General features: G+C 37.1%; 1 protein-coding gene across 18 annotated transcripts in view; it reads left to right on the top strand.

Annotated features, from left to right (window-relative positions):
- Window positions 1–22363, top strand: part of NRXN3 (neurexin 3) — a 1566790-nt gene that overhangs the window by 758340 nt on the left and 786087 nt on the right. For 9 of the 18 annotated variants that reach the window (XR_012919693.1, XM_076003823.1, XM_076003821.1 and 6 more), the window contains 2 exons: window positions 772–798; window positions 11653–11772. Coding sequence is in view for 17 of the 18 variants with exons in the window: in XM_076003823.1 (XP_075859938.1) it covers window positions 772–798; window positions 11653–11772 (147 nt within the window). In the remaining variant the exon portion in view is untranslated. The remainder of the gene's footprint in view (window positions 1–771; window positions 799–11652; window positions 11773–22363) is intronic. The other 9 variants (XM_020286124.2, XM_076003826.1, XM_076003824.1 and 6 more) reach the window with 1 other exon arrangement.

Here is a 22363-nt window from a genome sequence, read left to right as displayed (position 1 = left end):
CCTGATTTAACATTTGGCTGGTACATACCTCTTCCTATCTTGAGGCCAGCTTTGCTGCAGAGGCCAAGGCATTATTGGCTAGAGATGCTGTTTTACAATTGCAGATGGTCAGCATCTGAGAGAAACACATGTGCTTCGTTTCGATACTGACATGAATAAGTAAAAAGGATATTGGTTTGGTGCCTTTTTCCTACAACCATTTGAGTTTGGCTGTATTTTTAAAAATTAAACAAACTGAGATCTTTGGTGTTCCCAAGTCACCTTGACACAAATGTCCAATTCTGCTGCCATGTTCTTCGCTGGCATTTGGTGAAGGGTGCAAGGGGTGTGCTCAAGTGATTCTTCATGCTCAACTCTTAAATGTTCAGAGTGATTTTTTGTGGGCCCCATCTGATTGTGTATATGTGTCTTTCAGTCTGGCCATACACTACCCTTATTTCTGGACCATGTGCCTTGGGGTTGGCTGTGTGGATGTGGGAAGGCTCTTGTTGCCCATTGCTTGTGCTTCGTCAAGTCCAGTACTTCCCTGTCCCTGCTCTGCTGACTTGGCTCTGAGGAGGCCTGACCTGCCCCTGGTCTGCGCATACCCCCTCCTATCCCTGCCCTGTCTGTGCTGTGTCTAGTGAACCTGTAGAGCATTTAAATTGTCTGTCTGAGTGATGTCAGTTATGCAGATTGCATTTTCATTTCTGTAATGTTACCCTGGTTTATTCTACCTCTTACTAACCTCTGGTTATTGTTTTCGCTTTTTCTGTTCTTTTGCTAACAAAGTTGCGTTGACCAAAGCTGACCTGCAAGGTAGAGAAGGCTCTTGTTCCCATTACCACTTTGGACTGAAAGATGCCCTGTGTAACCCTTGGTATCTTTTCTTTAGAGGTCTTCAGGCTGTCACACCTCTTGGACAGCAGTAATTATGGGGAGGAGGCTGAACCCTGTGTTCTTCTGAAAGGGTGGCAGAAAACCCAGATCAATGCATGGAAAATAACCATAAAGAGAAAACCTTGTGGGGATAGAAACATGATTCCATTTTGGGGAGGACCAAAGAGGTTTGACAGCATCCTATATACCGTGACTATGCACGAACGCATTCATCCCCTCTGGAAGTGATTAATGCCTCTCCAAGTAGTCGCCATGGAGGGGTTGGTTCCTTTTCATTTTTTTACTGTAGATAGAAAGAAAGCAGCACTTGGAAGAGGGGTGAGAAAGGCTATTTGAGCTCTTAATTTATTATTTTCTGGGTCAGGGAGGTCATTTTCTAGAGCAGGACATTTAAGTGCTTGGATCTTATGAAAGAGAATGTCATTTTCTCTTAACTCATTTTAAAGAAATATATTTAGGCATTTGGGAGATATTCATGTCATTAAAATGTTCCAGAGATTTATATTTCCTATTGGGGGTTTTGGTTAAGCACTTTAATTTCCTGTTTTGTGATCTCAGAAGAAAAAAAAATACTCCTGGGGAAGAAGAAGATCTGTCATTTTTATCCTGAATACCCTATAAAATGCCTGCATGTGAGATGTCAGTGAATATCCATTGCAGAAACTGCTTCTTCTACCATTCAAAGAGGCACCTTACCAAGTCAGTGATGACCCACTGGTCCTATGGTGTCAGGCTGCTTTGACTCAGAATAACAAAGGAGGAACAGGCATTTTAGGTATCTTTTGGCTGATAGTCAAGCAGAGGACGGAATTGCAGATGGCCTCTGCAGAGTTTGTCATCAGCAAAAGTGGTTTAAAAGTGGTTAAGGCAAAGGTAGCTTTTTAAAAATCACTTTTCATCTAAAAGATTATTTACTTTGCTGTGACTTACTTGTTATATACCATGTAGGTAACCAGTACAAGTGTCTGTCTCTCAGGAGGACATCAACTAATAAGCACTCTTTCTAGCTATTTTATTGTAACTCTGTTTTTTTCTTTATCTCCTGTTAGCAGATTCACATATATTTTGATATGTATTAAAATTAATGAAAAGAACATACACTGGATTAGTACTTGAAGTTCAAAGATGCTGTACAATAGCATAGCATTCAGTTTCAAAGTATGTAGGCCCCTTTTGGTAATAATGTTGTTTTAGACATTATGTTTAATTGTCACAAAAGGCCCACTACATTTTACTCTGTGAATGGAGGGGAGGAAGAAGAAGAGGGCAGGATTTGATCTGCAACACAGACAATCCAAGTTTCTTGAAGCTCCTTAGGACCAGATTCAGGAGATAAAACTAGACAACTGCATCTCTTTCTGGACTTTACTATTATTCTGGGTAAGAACTATATGGACTTTGAATTTCCAGAACCTAGTCCAGTCTGTCACATTGAAACTCCATACATGGCAAAATAATCTTAAAGTAAGTTCCCATCTAGAGGAAAAGTGGTTTGTAGGAATCATACAAAGAAGTATTTGATCTTTATGTCTAAGTTGTTTACCAAAGTGTAGATACAGATTTGGGACAGAATAGTTTGGAGTATTTTAACTTTCGCCTTTATAGAAGCAGTCTAGTCATCAGTATTGTTTTTACATTGTTACTCCACTGACACAAACTTTCTTTCATTCTTGGAATGACTGGACAGTCTCTTTGTTTGTGGTAGGAGATGTTATTCTTTGTAATTATTTTGGGTCACCTTATTCTTTCCTTGTTTTATGGTAAATGCTTTTAGTTTTTAGTCTCCCGACCTTAGAGTATGGACTTATAAGTTAGCTTTTTCAGCTACAACCTGCAAGCACAGGTAGTACTAATTACCATTATGTGTCAAGGGCAGTAAAACCGTATGACAAAGGAGTGAGGCTGTCTGAAATGTAGAGGCCAATGGATTCAAAAGGAACTATAACAATGAGGTATAGGATATGGTATGATGAGTCTGGAGGAGTCAGCAGCTTGAGTCCTTTTGTCATTATGATGCTGGGGTTGTGTTTTATTTTTTATTTAATTTTTTAACTTCCCCAGTGATTGTGTTGTTCAATTTAACAGGAACTGAGTGTCAGCTATGCCTATGGATCAGGAACCTCAGCTAGATACGAGGGATGGAGATGAGATGCAGGAGATCAGCCAGTAATTGCAATGTGGAGTGAAAACACTGTCCTAGAGCTATGCATCATGCCATGTGAGCACGGAGAACAGCTGGGCGGTGTGGGGTGATGGTCATGGACAGTGCTCAGGGGACATCTTCTCAGGTAGCATTTGAGCTGAGTCTGAAAGATAGCGATGTTTTAGATGGATGAGCAGTGGAAGCGCATTAAGAGCTTGGCTAGTTTGGGGACCCACAAGAAGCTCAATTTAGCTGAAAGAATGTGCCTGTGAAAATATGATAGAAGATGCAAACAGGAGTGGCAGAATAGAGACAGGCGATAACATACTTTTTACATAAGAAGTTGGACTTTATCTTGAGGATGCTGTAAGGAGGATAGAGATTTGGGTCAGATTTTAATTTTATCAAGATCATTCTGACACCAGAGTGGAGAAGGGATGAGAAGGACAGGAGCTGGAAGCAGAAAGCTAAGTCAGGAAGGAAAGCAGCATATGCTAAGACAGGAGAGAGAGATGTCCTCTTGACACTTGATTTTACCTGACCAAAGGGATAAACAAGTTTCTGTGTCTGAGGAACTAGGACAAAAGTGAGCTCTTTCTCCTATTGGTTCCTCACCTGCCCCTCCACTGCTACATTGTTATTCTAGTTAATAGCAGGTATACTTACACATTGTGACGGAAGATGTCAAGGAAGAACTTCATCAACTGTCTGGGTTTCAGGCCAGGATCTTTTACACAGCCCCAGGTTAGGAGAAGGAGCCAGAGCTGTCCATGGTACTTCATTGAAGCACACGGGGGAAGTTGCATTGCTGAAGAGTGCGGTCTTTGTGTTGGCATACCTTGGGTAGAATGACAATTTATATAGAACGTTCAGAAGTAATTTTCTAATTGCTTTTTGTTTCTAAGAAGGATGTTACTAGAGAGGAAAATATTCCCTGAAAGCTTGTCCATGTGAGAAAGGAGCTACAGAGCTATCAAAAGAAATATTAAATTTGACCTGCTGGGAGTGAGGCAGATGACATAAACTGTGAGGAATAAAATAATAACTCTTCATTGTATTAGGTGATTAATTAGAATATCCTCTTCCCACTTTTAATTACAACTCTCATTATCAGGTTTTATTTCTGAAATTGAATTCCCTTTTTTTTGGAAATGTAAATTGCCCCTCTGCCCAGAGGGTGGGCAGGATTCAGGATTGATTGGATGTGAGTACTAAGCACTGACTATTTTGAAAAAGTCTTGTTAGTGTATTGGGTTTGGATACCTTGAAAATCTGAAGGTTTTAAAGGGATTTGAGATGAGACTTGGCATCAGCCAAATAGCTTTAGTAAGTAAAGGAAATTTTCATTCCCCAACTGTCTTTACTGTGAAGAATATTACTTTCCAGATTTTTTTCCAAGATATGACTGTATTACATTCTCTATTGTATTTTATGTAATAAACTGTAGTACTTGACCTAATCAAAATCAGTTTCTCAAAATGGTTTGCATTGTGGAAAATAATAAGAGAGACAGAAATTAAACTGAAGTTCCCACTATTGTTCTTGCCTTTTGTCCCTCAACACTGCATAAGAGAGGTTGACAAGAGAACTGTGTAAATATGGCTTTCTACCTAATGCATCTGTTTCTGGATTGCTCATCAAACTGTGTATCAACTTAAGTGGAAGGAGAGAACCTGGTTGTTTTCCTTCCCAGCAGAGCTGTTAATACTCTTTATTGAGAGTCTACTTGATGTAGGTAGGTGTACACCAAGGACTTGGCACATTGGATCTCCACTACAGCCTTACCTGGTAGATATTGTTATGCCTATTTCATGCATGAGTTCACAGGCTTTGCATATGTTATCTCATTTAATCCTCACACTATATGAGGTAGGTAGTAACAATTTATATTTTCATTATATAGGTGGGGAAACTGAAGTTCAGGGTGTAGGTAGCTAGCCCGAGGTCATATTGTTAATAAGTCATAAAACTGCATTTTGGAGCCTACAACCCCATTTTCCCTATTATGCCATATGGTGTAGTCTGAATTATTTCCAATCCAGAAACAGTACATAGATGACCAGAGGGTATCTGAAGAATGTCCTCAATGGTGACTTTATAGTAGATGGTTTTATATCAATACCATTTCAACAAGTTCTAGATGATATTTTCACTATATTCATTAAAACAAAGTATTTTAAGTGACCTTTTTTATTGAGTGAGTCTGGCCTTTGAAACCCCTTCTCTCTCTGTCTCTCTCCTTGCCCTCCACTGCCCTGACAGACCACTATATCAGTGCTGAGAAAAGAAGGAAAAGCAGATAATGAGTTCACATTTTCTAAAGCAGAATTGACTTAAGAGGGCTTGTCCATATTATTTTTAGTTTTATTTGAGAATATTACAGGGGTACACATGTTTTGGTTACATACTTTTCTTTTATATTGTTGAGTCAAAGTTGTAAGTGTGCCCATCACCCAGATACTGTGCATTGTACCCATTAGGTGTGAATTTACCCATCCCCGCCTCCCAAGGAATGATCTAATTATTTGACTTTTATAACCCAGGAACCCCTTGAAAGTAGTGTGAGATTGAGAAAGAAGGCTTTTTGATACCAGTCATCCTCTCATCCTTACAAATACTCTAACTGGGGCAGGGATCAACTTCTACCTCTCCCCTATCAAGAAAGTGCCTTAATCATAAATTTTAATTGTACTTTTCAATTCATTGGCCATCAAGGGCAGTGTTGTACTGGAGGTGACACTGACACAGGAATTTTCAGGAATTTTGCAAGCCAATTGACATGATATAACATGTTATAGTTTAAAATTGGCTATGGTGGGAGTATTTTATACTACTAAAGTCAACATGTGTTATCAATCAGTATTTTTCCCTGTGGAGTGCTGGTTATTCAACATTTACCAGTGATATACCACCAATCAAAGATTTCATGGAGGCATCTCAATTTTCAACCAGTTTCCATTGCATGAGCATGACCTATTTTCAATGTATGGTGAGATTGAAGAGATCTCAATCTCAAAAATGATTGAAGAGAATAGGAATGTTAGTGAAACTGCTCCTAATGTCACATCTTATGATTTGTCTTTCTTATAACCTTAATTATTTGGCATATTTTAAACCTGCATTTGAGAAGAGGAAGCCATAAGCCCCTAGACATGCTTGATAAGAGTGGTTTTGATGCCTTGCTGAACGTTGTCAAGCCATAGGTCCTACCTTCAAGGCAGAAATCATAATATTGGGAATAAAGCCACCCATAAGTCTCTCTGACAATGAAATGTTATAATAACATTTACGACCCTGGTCTTTGATGTTGCTTTATTTTCTGTAAAATGTAACCTAGACTATTCACTTCTCCATTGACTCTATATGAAGAAAGACATTTGACATGTTTAAAGGATCATTGCTTTCTTCTTTTAAAATTAAATATAAGTGAATTGGGTTTCTCCCAGTTAAAATGAATCAATATTATGTTGGCATGTAGGTTCAATCCTGGTCTGACTCTGAAAGTCTAAAAACCAGAAGCCCCAATATCCAGTGTCTGAGGGCAGGAGAACATGGGTGTCTCTCCTCAAGGAGGGGGCAAATTCCTCTTCCTCTCCCTTTTTCCTCTATTCAGGATCATAATGGATTGAATCTACCTTTGTGAGGGTCATCTGCCAATTAAAATGCTAATCTCTTTTGTAAATACCCTCACAGACACACCCAAGAATGTTTTTATTATATTCAATTACTAGTGATCTCAGCATCTCTTAACTCAGTCAAGTTGGCACATAAATTAACCATCACATGCTCCCTGAAGTCTCTTAACTCTTTATTCTTATGCTTTAGCAGTGGAAACTATAGAGTGCCCAAGAAGATGGTAGGAGTTTTTCTTAATTCATGAATCCTATTTTTAAAAATTTTCCTGTAGAGTTTCCATAGACGTATTTATGTGAGCCATGTGTGCGTGCACACACACACACAATCTATGTGTATCCATCTTCCTTTTAATCTCTATTTTTTTCCTTCCCACACAATTACTTCTCTCTCATTTTTTCCTCCATGAAACAATGTGAATTTAAAAATGTAAAAGTGGAAAGGTTTATGCACTTATCCAGGGTGGAATATTAACTTGAAGGTGGAGCTCTCCTTAGATAGTTCATGGCAACTCTCAAAGGGCTCCTTCCCAAGGAAGCTGTGCTTTATTTGGTGTATGAGGCAAAGTCATAACATGTAACCAAAATGTTTGTACCCCCATAATATCCTGAAATAAAAAGAAAATAAAATCCTGCAGTTGGTACAGAGTTCTGCTATGACGACTTCACATTTAGGTTGCTCTCAGAGAGTCTGAACTCTTTGACAAGCGCTTTGCTCCTTGTGATTAAAGTTGCTGAATATGGGTAAATCAGCCCCACCTGATGCTCACCACAGGCTTCCAGCCGTGGCCCTTTTGAATAATGGACATTGGGAAGACAGACTTGGTGAGGCCTTCCTTGATGTGGCCTTCAGACTTGTCCTGTCTCCTCCTGCCACATGCACCCAGCACCGCTTCTTCACTTCTCCATTCACTTTTGGTCTAGCAGGTTCTGGTGTAGCAGTTTTAAATTGGGATATTTGAGGCATAGGATTAAGTCTTGCTGGGGGAAAAATAGAGGAAAAATACCTTCTGATGTTAGTTTCCTGAACTTTAGGCAGCACTTCTGTTTTAAGGACACTCTAGTAACTTTTGATTTTTAGAACATGAAGAGGAGTTGACTAAATCAGCGTGCACATGTCTCGAAAGTGGATTTGAGCAGTGACAGGCAGAAAATGACCATATGGGGTGGTTCTTAAAGAGAAAAACAATCCCAAGTTCAGGAAGAATAATGGGAAATTTCTGGCAGCCATCAGAGTTGCCATCTGAAACAAATTGTAAGGAAATAAGATGTAATTTGATGTTTTTCAGTGAACTGAAAACAGAGCTCAAAGTTAGAAACCAAAGTACTAACATCATTGACAACTTTCTTAGTTTTTCCAGACATACTTCTGTTGCCTTGTCACTTTTTCCGCTATACAAGGAAAAGTCAATATCTTTTCTGAAAAAGATAAGTGACTATTTTAGTTACGGCTGATGACATATCAAATGTAAAAGTAGTGTACACCATCCCTCTATAAGGGTTTCCTAAGGCCATTGCAGTTTTAAGACATTAATCATAATGATGATAAAAATATTTTGTAAACATGTAATTCTAAAGATTTGTGTTATGTTAGAATGTCTGGAATTTTAGGTTGATTTGGAAGAGAGTGTTTTAGAAGAAAATGTCTGGAATTTTAGGTTGATTTGGAAGACAGTGTTTTAGAAAAAAATACTGAAGATTATTCTTTAGTATTGTTGTGCTTATAAATATATATATATATTTGATACAGATTTCTTTTCATATAATTGGACAAAATGAAATCTTCCTGCTTATGTTTAATTGAATTTTTAATTGAAATGACATTTGAAAATTGTCCTTATGAAAAAGCCCAATTCTTATATTAAAATGTCATCTTTCTCTGGTTGTAGGTTAGAAATACCTTATTTAAGTTGTTAATCTTGTTAATCCAGTGACACAGCACACAGAGGCACATACACACATTCCCTCTCTGGCTTACACACATCCATCAGAAGTTAGGTGGGTAGACTTTGGAATCTAGCAAGCTTAGGTTTAAGACCTTGCTTTTTTCACAAGCTCCCAGGAGATGCAGATGGTGCTGGTTTGTGGGCAATACTCTGAGCATCTTGTGTTAGAGAGGAGGTGAAAGGAGAAAGGGGTGACTGTAGCACTGTGAGCTGGGGAAGAGTGGTGGGCAATGAGCTGGAGAAGAAGGCGGGGGGGCCCCATGTGCTCAACCTTGAAAGAGGTACAAGGCTATTCCCAGATTGATGAGAAGTCATTGCAGGTTCTGTTGGTCTGTGCTGAAGATGTTCTTGCTCTTAGATAATTACAACGTAGTCAGTCTTCCAGGATTAGCCAGTTCTACATGGCATTCATCCCTTTATGCATGTGAAACAAATTCAGTGGAATTGGGAAATAACTTTTAATTCCCTCTGCATTCCATTTCTGACTAACCTTTGACAAATGGGAAGGACCACTTACTTTGCAGGGCACAGCTGTGCTCTCACACTCTGGTTTTGGAAGTCTGAGACAGGAAAATCAGAGGTGGCTATACTTCACATCAGCCCAACATTTACTGAAACACTTTTTCTGCATCTACACAGTAAACTTAGTACAGCAAGGACCTGAGCAAACCGTGTTACATGGTTTCTAACAGCAAGCAGCATTCAATCTTCTGATGATAAATAGTAAAAACATGAAACAGAGAATTATTTAAGGAGAAGATATGCATAATAAAGTGCTAAATTGAAAAAGTTATCATATGTAAAAGTCAATGAAGCAGATAATAATGCCGGGGCCACCAATAAGGGGGAGAATTACTGCTTGAAGTTACTGAGGAATGTTTCATCTGGGGAAGGCATTCAGACGGGATCTTAGAAAATGTTTAATATTTGAAAGTTAGAAGGGAGGGGAAAGGCACGGAAAAGCTTTTGTCTTCAGATTCAGTCAACATGCAAAGAATTACTGTGTTTTCCCGAAGTTTTTGCTGTTTTGCTGCCTTTCAAGGTAAAACCTTCCATGTGTTTCTGATTCTTGAGTACAATTGAATTACTAGCCCATTGTCTGGTGAGAGCTATTTGGTCAGGGAGCCCCTGTGGGCTTCTCAGAAGCTTTTATCCTTTGAAAGAAGCTGTCCTGATTTGCCATTGTTAATGAAACTTGTAGGACACAATGCTCAAGTTTAAGACCCACTGAGAACATGACCATGTACCTCCTTTCATCTCTACATGGGGGAGCCACATGGCAAATGGGAACTACAGAAACCCAGTAGCAACACTGTCCCCCAGTGTTAGTAATTGTCTTGAACTTTCTTATGTCATACCTAATAGCTTTGTCTTATGCATGATGGCCTGTTCTGCTTCTACCTTTCATGAATAAACACAAAATGTCTTGTCACCAGGAGATGAACCTTTGTAATCATGTATCTCTTTTGAACGTGCATCCTTAGGACCCTGTGTTCTTACTTTTCAATATTCCGTGCCTGTGTGAGGCTTTGCTTAGAAATTTTGAAATATGCAGTTTTTGCAATAGTTATATTTTTTTACTGTGTCAAGTGCTTTTATGCATTAGTTCTTAATATATTTGCTGAGTCAAAGGACTCACTGCCTTTACTGAGGTTCTCTGGGAAACTCATGGAGTTATCTTTAATATTAAGATATTTGCTGTTAGCTCGGATAATTCTAAAGGTATAGGTTTATCTTTAATCCCAAACCTAAGGCAGGAAATAACAGTAAAATAGGAAGAATAATGGCAGAGAAGCACCAGGCTGGCCTAAAGAGGAATGTTAATGGCCTTAAGTAAAACAGAGATTATCAACCTTTTTTTGATTACCTGCTCCTATCAGTAAAAGATTTTGGGAATCCTTCCAAAATAGGTATCCTTATTTATAAATATATTATATACATGTACCATTACTCTTACATATTATTAGCATATTAAAGACACACAAAAATAGAAATATTAAAGAATAAAATGAAAAAAGGAATACAATTTCTAATATTTTGTTTTTATATCTCAAATAATTCTCTTTTGCATCCTCTGGTGTATGCACACTCCATTTAAGAGAATCCACTTTTAAAGTATTTGGAGTAGCAATGTTGTGTACTAGAATGATTCTTAAACTTTAGGCAGCTTCATAATTTTCTGGAAGCCTGTAAAACAGATTTTCGTCTCCCTCCAAAGTTTCTAATTAAGTGGTATGAGATGAGACCCAGTTGTTTGCATTTCTAACAAATTCCCAGGTGTTGCTGGTCTTAGGGCTACACTTTGAGAACCACTGATGTAGTCAAGAACAGGGGTGTCATGGTTAGTCCACATAAGCAGGACATCAGCATCTTTTAAATACCAAATGTATGACCTTGGATAAATTACTTTACCTTTCTGAGCTCAGTGTTTTAAAAATCTATGAAATGGATGTAATCACAGTTACCACTTAGAGTTCCTAGATAATTCAATGAGATAATGTAGATAAATTGTTTAGTATCCACTGCTTTTCACCTGCAACTTAATACATGCTGGCTGATACACTTTCCTTTTTCTCCTCCTCCTTCTCCTCCTCATCATTATCAACATCATCAAACATCTGTTTAACGTTACAAAGTAGACACAGGGACTTTTGGTTCTGGATAAGACATTGTACCTTAATTCTTAAGAATCATGGGAATGCACTTTTTTTTCTGCTTTACCATTACACATTAAGAAAGACAATGATCCAAATGAGATATCTTTCTAGTTGAATGGTAGACATGAAGCTCTTTTGCAAAGTCTGCCTAAGGAAGAACAACGGTGTTCAGCCCTCTCCCTTCTGTGCGTAACTGTTGATACTTTGTGGCTAAGTGTGTATTGCTGTCATTTTTTTGTATATACTGAATTCTTGTTGCATGGTATTGGTGGTTGTGTCTTTGAATGTTTAGGGGCATGAGAATGGTAAATTCAGGTGATTTCTTTGAATGTGACTGAATTTTAATATTTCTTCTTCTTTTTTTTTTCCTTCCCTCTCTTCTTATGCTTTTCTAGGACCCAGTACCACCTGCCAGGAAGATTCATGTGCCAACCAGGGCGTCTGCATGCAGCAGTGGGAAGGCTTCACCTGTGACTGTTCTATGACATCTTACTCTGGGAACCAGTGCAATGACCGTAAGTACAGCAACCTTTTCACACTGGAACTTTTTCAAGATGTTCACAGGTTTCGAGAAACCTTAAGGGACATTATGTAAAGAGATGGCTCTTCTGAAAAAATTTATAAGTAATTATCTCCTTCAAGAACTTGGAAAATAAAGGACTGTGTTCTTATGAGAAGAGCAAAGAGACATTTCTTGCTTAGTATTATTATATATTCCATTTGCTTATCTCCTAAGTTTTTTTTTTCCTTTAGATTAGAATAAATACTTGTGACTGAGAAACAAACAATCAAAAATGATTCAGGCAATATTCTTATTGTAAGAGGTTCAGTTCTCCATTAATTAAATCATCTAGATAATGATTTTGAGACTTTCCCTATTTGCATGGCCTAGAATAGAGGATATTTAAGCAATGTAGCTATTTTCTCAAAAAGTCTGAGTGTAGAGAACTTCTTAAGCCTTCTAAATGACAAAGACATTCAGAGTTTAATTTTTTCTTAATTAGAAAAGTTTAAAGTGTTCCTGGGTGTTTTTTTTTTTTTTTTCAAGTGTAAAGCAGAGATTCCCTCTAGCTAAATGTATTGGTATCTATTTGGTTCATATATGCACAGCTGTTCTGTTTATACATTTATATTTTGTGAGTATTCTTTATATTTATATGTCTGTGTATTTGGTTCATATTGGAAGAGAGCATTGTGATTTTTATTTTTGTCCACTAATGGTGCTTAGGTTCATCAATTGATTTAGTTCTAATAGAAGACTGATTTCATGAAGGTGATTCTAGCACTAATGGTGGAGATATTTCAATGCTGTGGGCATCTATAACCTGTGTCTCCACTCCCTTCTCATGTTATTTTCTGAACATGGCCATTTTAAAAACAAGCAAATGGTTGAAATTTCTGAACACCTATTGCAAAGAGAATTTTTTGAAAAGCCTTGACTTAGTGGGTCCTGCTTGACCTTCTGACGTTCTAAACGCAGCCTTAGTGGTAGAAGTTTGTTTTACAATCCAAATTCATTTGACTGCTTGGTTTCATAAAAAAGATGTGTGATATTATCTGAGCAAATAGTACAGGCATGCTATAGTTTTCCCACAAGGGATCAGGCACCAATTACAATGTCCTTCATGTCTCTTTGGTTTTCCTTGATTCCTTATTTTTCAACTTTTTTCATGTGTACAGTGATATCTTATAGTTCTTTTTTCCATTTTTATTCAATAGCCTTTTGCGCTCCATATGTTGTTTCATTCTTTTAAGATACACTAAGGAGAAACAAGTTGGAAATTTGTCAATGTAGGGAGAAAATTATGTGATCCCCATTCACCTAACTGTGTAAGCATATGCCTCTATATTTGTCATGGAAAGGATACAAATGTCTACAGAAAGTTTTGGCATAAGATTGCTCTTGTCAAGTATTTTGGTATTACTGAAATTGTTTCCATATTTGTGATTTGGAAATATTGGTTCACTCTGAAGCAAGCTGTTATGGATTCATCCGGAGTACCTGGGGAATTGTGCTGTATGCTCTTTCTTTTTCCTTCAGTTTTGTCTGTATAGCACTCACTAGGAAGGGTTTTTTTTTTTCCTATAAATGATGGCATAATTCTTCTCTATGCTCACAAGTATATTCCTTATCACACATACACCCCACTCTGGGTAGAAAATGGTCAGGAAGAGACTCTCCACACAGGAAAGGTAAGTTATTCTAATTGTGTAAATATGTGCAGTCTTCAGCAGGTATGTATGCATTTTTCTGTCATTGACACATTCCTCTGTTACCCAGGACTAGATATTGTTTACTGGTAAAAAGTCAACTAGAATTCTTTCCAGCTTTCTGATTGCTTCTGATTTTATCAAGAGCAGATTGTGTCTCAGTTCAGGATGCAAGATCACATTATCTGACTTGGACAATTTGTTGGTATATAATGAAGTACTCTAACCAGGATTGGGAAAATGTCAGCTTTCCCTTGTGGCCACAAATTCATATGCTTCAAAACTGTTTCTAAGATATTAAGGCTTAGGGTAATATATTTCAAATTGTATTCCATGAATGATGCAGTTGAATCTTTTGATGTAGAAGACCTAAGATCCCAGATTGCGAACACAGTCTGCTTGCCTTGTCTCTTCCTTCAGAGTGGACCAGGGCTTCTGTGATTGGTTAGCTATATGGGAATGATACAAGTACATCTTAATTGTGGAGTGTGATAAATATATAGATTCAGACACACAGGATGTGACATCAAAGTTTAGGTATACATTTTCAATGAAATCCAGCCAAATGTATCCAAATGGCAGGGTGCCTAAAACTGTTAGAGTGGATGATGCTGTATCCAGTGATTGGTATTCAAGGTATTTGGGGGAACTTCTCTTCTAGAAATATCATCAGAGCCAGTTTGTTCCACCTAGAAAATCAGCCTCACTGTATCATAGATCATTATTTTCTATATCGACCTTGCACCTTTGGATTGCAGTTTGCTATTTCATCTCACAAACGCCTTCAACATAAAGTTACCTGTTGATATTCTATGTGCTTACCTTGGTGGATACATTTTTGGTAGATTAGCCTGCATCAGGAGTTGAGTGTTAGTTACCAGCAGAATTGAACTGGCTCATTCTTACCATGGGCAAAAACAGGGGGGAAATTGCAAAAAAAATAAAAAAAAAAAAAAAAAGAGGGATAAAATAAGCTAATGGAAGGAGGAGAAGGATAAAGGAGAAGAGAAAATTATATTGAATCATACAGAAGAACATAGAGGTCATAATGACTCCATATGATTTTGCTTTGGTAACATGCATTCCACAAGTAGCCTGCACTTAACCTAAGTAACAGAAATGGGTCACAGCATTATAAGTGGAGTGCCCATCAAGGAAATCTGGACTTTACCTAATTGTTGGGCAGGGAATATTCTGTAGAATGTTGTATTTATCTCAAATAAATTTTATCCTTTAAAGTGTGGATAGGTTAGAGATGAGATCTAATGACAAAAGGCACATTTTTGGGAAAAAGTTTTGACTATCTTGTTTTCCATCAGCAATTTCTCAGGGCAACAGATTGAGCCTCAATGAAATGAAAACTTCTCAATTTATTACTGTAGATCCAAGAATAGAAACTTGCTCAACAGAGAAATGGCTAGGTTTCATATTTTCCAAAAAGGGGTACTTAGTCCATCATGTGTAAAAAAAATTAATTATATCATGACTTGTAAGGTTCTAAAAAATGTCTACATTTTAGGGTCTTTCCTTCTAGCATTGGTTCTGTCACTTATGACTTATTTTTTTCTTGCCTGTGTTGCCAAACATGATGTTTGCTTGACAATTTTAAGGTGCTGTTACATAGATATTGCCACCATTAATAGAGTGTACATTGTAAAACTTCATCTTATTTAGTATGAATAGACCAAGCCTGGACAATTTCACTTTATTCCATCATTTTTTGTGAAAGCATGATGGGTTGATGGAGGCAGTAAGGTGAATTCCAGGTTCACACTTATAAAGATAGCTATGCAAAGCTGGCATGGTGGCAGTAGGGAAAGTTTAACATATATTCTATAGAGCTGATACATTGTTGGATAAATGTGACTCCGTTGTATGGGACAGAAAAAAATTGCATCTGATTGGAATTTTGATAATTGATTGGAATCAACTACTCACATAGTTGATTATTAATTGTCTTACATAGTTTTAGATATGACCTTCTACAATTTTGTGTAATGTGGGAGTTTCTTTCTTTTAGGTTGACTTTTAGGGCTGTTTTTATGTTATAATGGAGCTAATCATCCCAGAATCAATTTTGAGTTAATGAAGTGTCCAATAAAATTTATGGAAAGATGCATAAGTAATATTTTCCAAAGATAATCTTCAGTTCTTTTTAAAAATTTATAACTGAGGGGGTTGACTTCTCAGACAGTGGGCACCACTTGAAAATCAACCTAATGACACACGTGTTGGGCCACATTTTAAGGACAGCAACAGAAATGGAATATTACAAAGATTCTTATAGGGATATTCTTCTTGGGTATTGGGTTGTTACTGGTATTTTAAATGAGGACTGAGAGCCTGCGTGATTCTAGCACGTTGTAGACATTTCACCATCAGGTGAATCCAGAATCCCTTTCCCATACTGTGTGGCAGTGCTACTCCTCTTGGCAGTCTGCTGTTGAGTTCCTCTCTCCTTCATAACATCAAAAAACACCTTGCAACATCCAACTTGCCTACATGCAGCCACAAATATACAAAAGGGTTGTCATTTTTAGCTATGTTATGAAAAATAATTTTAAATACCTCATATCTATCCTTAACAACATCGTTGCCTTTTACCAAGTCCATGACAACTGTTGTGAGTTGCATACAATTTTGGGGTCTTGTTACTGCTTCTGTGCCCTGAAGAAGCACATGTGGAACAGTGTGTGGCACATGAGCCTTTAACACATTTTAAGTTCCTGAGTTTAGAAATTGGGTGCTCATAATGGCTTTGTGGGGTAAAAAAAAGGTAATAGATGTGGGTCCTTGGCCCACTCTCAACAGCCAGCTACCCTGTGCCACCCTGCTAGTTATACATTGCAGGCTGCTTCTTAGAGATATTGCTGGGTTCACACTGGCATGTGATAATAGATGTTCTTTGCCCACAACAAATCAATAGCAAGCAGCTGTGGATCGTACAGATAGGGGAGTGTGGAGCACCTTTTCAGGCAGTTTTCTGCTGGAGTGGCTGTTAAGCTGCAGTGCTGGCTATTGATTAGCCTTTTGCTTTTTATTCATTGTGTGGGTTTATTTATTTTTTTAATGTAGGTTGGTGTATTGATTAAATCTGTTAAAAACACATTTCCCATTCAGGCTTCAGAAAAAATAAGCATTATGTGTATTACTTAGTGTACAAACAAGGGGATAGACCTGTGTATACTAATTCTGTCACTTGGGTCCACATAAGTACGCAGGCATTATATTATGAACCTATGCTATCAGGAAACTGTACAGCAATAATTTTTAAGGATATATCAAAGTACAGTATGTCTATGTTTTTGGTTATGTGTTTATATCCCTCTTCTATTTTCATACTTTGGTTCTCCATCAAATAAACCATATGTGAGAAGTTCAGTTGTTTGCTGCTTAGAACACACTTCATCATTTAATCATTCATTCATTCACCAGACATTTCTTATTTACATATATGATCGTGAATAAGGTAGAGTTCTGTTCTCAAAAGACGTTATCGTCTAGTGGGGGAAAACACATGTGAAAGTGCTTCTGTAGAACCATGAACAGTATGCAGTGAGGGGTCATGACGTAGGGTGATGGCAACTCTCCCCAGGGTTGAGACTCCACAAAAAAGAGAAGCTGCTGTTAGGATAGTCTAAATTGAAGAATGAGTCTTGAAAAATTCATAAGTATGCCCTAAGAAAATAAGGTATGAAAGAGGGTTGATAAGGAAAGGCAGCACTCCAGCAAGCAAGCAGAGAGAAATGTAGTACAGCCACTGTGAACATTCTGGCTATTTCCTTCTCGTCTTTATTCTGACAATGAGTGTGGTTAAGATCACACACTGCTTGAAGTTTGTACTCTGCTTTATTTGGTTTAACTTGCATGCTTTGCATTTTTCAAAATATTAGACACATCATTTAGATTTCTTAATCTCCTGTCATAGAATGTACATGATGGTGCTCAGTTCCTGGGGAGAAATTCCCCATGTTGAATTCCTTGCTGGATCCTGGATGTAGGCCCAATAGGGTGCAAATCTTGATGGATTTCACTAGATCACTGGTGGACATTGATCTTGGAAATTTATTTATAACAAGGCAAGTCTTCATAATGTTGATTTGTAATGTATATAACATATTAAATTATAAAGGATAATTAAGATAGTCACTAATTTAATTGGCTATAGAATCAAATGCCTTAAATGCCAGTCCTGACTCTTTCTAACCCTATGAAATTGAATTATTCTCTTAGTCTATTGAAATTTTTGTATAACATAAGGAATATAATAAGTACTTAATAAATAGGAGTGTAAGGGTAATGTTTATTATAACTAATAATATTTGACAGCTGTCATGTCCTTAGCATGTTCTTGACACTCTACTAGAGACTTTATAAAGATTTTATTCCTTTAATCATCCCCAAATCCTTAAGAAATAATCTGCTACTCTTGTCCTGATTTTAACAATGAGAAAAGTGAAGTCACACAGTTATGAAGTAGCTGAATGAGGGCTTGAGCTGTGGTTTGTCTGAGATGAAAGTTTACATTCTTGTTAGTTTTTCTACTAGTCATTATTAGAAATACTAACAGTTTAAAATCTGTATTAATTATTAGGTTAGGATGTTTAAGCAAGTCTTTGCAGACAACCAAATTACATAAGTATATAGGGTTGGAAAAGGGAAATTGTGTTCTTTGTTGTTAATTTTATCATATTGTGGAATTCTGAAAACTATAGGTATGTCTGTCTTAACACTTAGATAAGGCCATTTAGAATTAGAATATCTTTAGCCATTAGAGAATTAGAATATCTCCCCCAAACCCCCAAACTATTTATAATTTTCATTCTCTATTTACCTAGATCTTCTGATTCCCATTTATTTGCTTTACTGAAATTCCAATATATGTCATATAGCATAGTGGATGAGACCACTAATGTGGAATGGGATGGTCTGTGTTCAAATCTGACTTAAGACTTAATATTTGTGTTACCTTGGACAAGTTAATAATTCCTCAGTGCCTCTAAAAAGTAGATAATTTGTTGGCTGTATTTTGCAAGAATGTTATAAACATAAATTAAATTTCTAACTGTGAAGTTCAGGACATAACACAAAATAGCCCCTATGGAACTATTGGCTATTCTTTGATACAGTTTTTTTAAAAATGTTGAAAACATGACTCATACAAATAATTTTTATAAAGTTAAAAACAAAACACTCATACAAATATAGAATGAATGTGTGTCAGATTTATTTAACTCTTTAACAAGGGAAACAACAAGATGGTAAAGTGTAAACAACAAGATGGCAAAAGAATTTTGAAGAACTGGATATTTATAGGCACTAAAAATATTAAAATACAAATTTAGGTTAGATTTAAAACTAGTGAATGTCCTACAGAGCAAAAATTCCATAACTGTTGATGTCGTCTTCTCTACTGAACATAAATCTACAGGTTGACATGTCATCTCATGGACTGCAATTCCTAGTAAGTATTGGGGCCTCTGGACTCCAATTATTAGTAAGTATCAGTGTCAAACACAGGAACATTCTCCAATAGAATTAAATATTTCTTGGCTAGTATTGCTAAATAGTGTCCTTATATGTAATTGAAAAGACATGTGGTTTTTCTCCTATCCTTTTTCCTAAGTTTTGGATAATATTTTTTATTAATAGTTACCATGTATACTGTTTCATATCCTTTTTTTTTGACCTCGAATACTTATATACAATTGGCTTTTATTTTTTTAAATATTTAACTGTGTACCCATCATTGTGCTGAATTCATTGCCATTTTGTCATTGAAACCTCACAACAACCCTAAAAAGTAGACATCGATGTGATCCCAGATTCAGAGGCAAGAGAACTGAGATACTGACAAATCAAGTGATTTGCTAAAAATGACAAAACTATTAGGCTGGGGGACAAAGATTAAGAGTTATACTTGTCAGACTGCAAAGTATGGACTCGACTGCCAAGGTCTTCTGAATACCCGGAGGAAAGCTTCTTGAAAACTCATCTGAATCATAGGGATTTAAGATTCATATATAGTGAATGTCCCACAGAGCTTAACTAGTTCTGTTAGCATCAATTATACTGTCATTTTTAGTGTGTACATTGCTATTTGTGAGGTGGTAGGGGGTATATTATTCACTTTTTACTTTATTCACTTTAAATAAGGGCATCATTGTGACTGATTTGCTCGGGTAGCAGGACCAGAAGTTCTATCAAACAAGTGCCGTTTTGCAAGTTGGGTACATCCACTCAGGCAGGGGGCTGAGTCCAGATAAGTCAGTATGGCTGAGAAGAATAGAGCAGTATAGTGAGAGCAAGATCCAGAAGGTAAGAAAGATACAGAGGAAGCAATTATGAGTAGGCAGCACCAATGATAATGCCGATCACTTTGCATCTGTCTTTATTATTGGGCCCACAGATATTCAATATAGCCAAAGGAAAGTCAGAGGATGGCAATTAAGCCCAGGGTCTTCTAAAAGCAAGGATGAAGATACTGGCATTCTCAGGAACAGTTCTGTAGATGTAGGTTTTAGCTTGTCCATGCAAAGCACTCTTGCTTTTAAGTTCCACTGATATCTAGAAGGGACGATTTTGGGTATCCTCAAGTGACACTGAGGGCTGATATTAATGTGCATGCAATTTCAAACAGATTCAGCAAGAGCCAGAACTGCTTGCAGCTGTGTTTTGCACAACTCTCTCTGAAAATGAGCTGGGACTCACAGGTGAAGTATTAGTTTCTACAAATCCCAAGTTGACATTTGAACCTATGGTTCAAGGAGAAATAGTCTTTACAATTCAGGGTTCTGTAGCTTGAAGGGATTATTATGAGTTGTTGGAATTTGTGGCCTCACTAATTTCATTTCAGCCATCTTCAGCATGCTATATTTGTAAACCATTTTTATTGCTATGTTTAATTATAGCCCATTCATTTCTACTGTGTCTGGCTGGTTACTTATTGATGGCAATGGCAATAATCCACTGAGAGCCTATTGGTTCACAGAAGACAATTTTTATATTACCTTGTTAGTCACATACAGGTGCGATTTTAATGTATTTTTCATTATGGACTTAAATTGTCTTATGTTTATTTCTACATCTAAAGCCAAAAATGATGAAAACTACTTTATCTTGTCTTATAAAATAGAATTGATACATATAATTAGGTTCCCTTTGCTCATTTTTCTCCTTTACTTTCTTTCTCGGGGAGGAAGAAAGCATTTTTTGATTGAGGCAAACTTTACATTCAGCAAAATACACAGATCCTGCATTCATTATTACAAAAGTGTATACCCATCAAAGCAACAGCCCAGTTAAAATAAAGGACAGCTTCATCTTCCCAGAGGGTCTTCTCCTGTGTTCCTTCCAGCAAGCCCCTCTGCTCTCTATGGCCACTACTATTTGGATTTGTGTTAGCATGCATTATTTTTGTCTCTCTTTGAATATATAAGTGGAATCACACAACATGTGATATTTTATGTCTGTTTTCTCTAGCTCCATGTAATGTCTTTAAAATACATCCACATCAGCTCTGCATTCCAGCTACCTGATGGTCTCTCCTGATTCTTAGCTTTGTCTCCTCAACTGCAGGAGTCGGCTGGTCTCCACCTGCGACCCCCTTTCCTGTTCCATTGTGCAAAGATTCTCTGAAGGGCATAAACTGAGACGATCTTAGGTCTTTCCTTGTTTATCTTCTCTCTTTCAGAAACCACTGTCCTTTTTTTTGCCTGCTTCCCAGTGCACTTTGAGCCATTGTTTTTCTCCTGGTTGTATCAGGTCAATTGTCATTCCAATCTTTGTTACTTCATCTACATTGGAAATGGACATCAACCTGTTTCTCTTTACCTCACTTCATCTTTGCACTGTGAGATTAAGGTAGAGGTGGAGGGAAAAGACATAACACATAATGTGCTTCAAGCCACACACTCTAGGGATAGTTTCAGGCTTCCCGTCAGTCCTAGAATGGCCCTGGAAGTATGGGATAGTCCAGGGCCTGTTTATTTACATATTTATTGGGAAAAATCTATCAACTTCAGTGATAGACCTTCTGCAGTCCAAGAAAATGCTGCAAGACGCTGCACAAAGGTAGTTAAATGCCTGAAAATGTGTCTCTATCAAGTGTTTCTTCATTTGAGTTTCTGTTTTAAGGTCCCCATGGCTTTTTCTCTCCAGACCCTCTGATAACACTTGATTAAGCTCAGTGGGTGCAGGGATTGATTTGGCTTATGCAGCTAGTTGTTCTTATGATTTTCTTTACTTAGAATCATGGTTTGTTTTCTCACCTACCTTTATCCTGCGGATCTTTGCGAAATGAAATTAGCACATGTTTTCAAACAAAGAATTTGCAGACTTCAGGAAAGTGGAGATGTTTCTATGCCAGATAGTGGTTGTGGCCGTTAAGTGTTTTGATTTTGATCCCCAAGTGCTGCTCTGCACTTACAATCTTGCTGCATGTGCAAAGAATAAACAAAGGGACCTTGCATTGTTGATACTTTTTTAGTTTTACCTGAGGTTTTTTGGGTTTTTTTTTTTTTTGGATAATAAAATTATACAAGCTCACTGTTGAAAAATTTGGAAAACATATAAAAGTACAAGGCAGTAGGAAAAACATGTATAATTGTATCAATTATTAATATGATTTTGTTTCAGAATATGAGGTCAAGCACATAATGGACATTCAAGATATGTTTGTTGGAGGAATGGCTGAGCCTTGCATATTTACAATGTCTGAGTTGTTCAAAGATTCTAGCATTCTTTTCATGAAATGAACAGTATTTCTACCAAGGCTAGGTATTTTTTTTTTTTTTTTTTTTTTTTTAGCCAGAAGGAATGCTTTTAGCCATACAGAAATTATAGTAAGCATCCCGATATGCAATTTCTTTCTTTAGATAATAAATGGAAACTGCA

The sequence above is a fragment of the Microcebus murinus genome, chromosome 6, assembly GCF_040939455.1.
Source record: "Microcebus murinus isolate Inina chromosome 6, M.murinus_Inina_mat1.0, whole genome shotgun sequence".
In the NCBI taxonomy this organism is placed as follows: Eukaryota; Metazoa; Chordata; class Mammalia; order Primates; family Cheirogaleidae; genus Microcebus; species Microcebus murinus.
The sequence above is the reverse complement of the archived record's forward strand: the minus strand, read 5'-3'. Positions and strand labels throughout refer to the sequence as shown.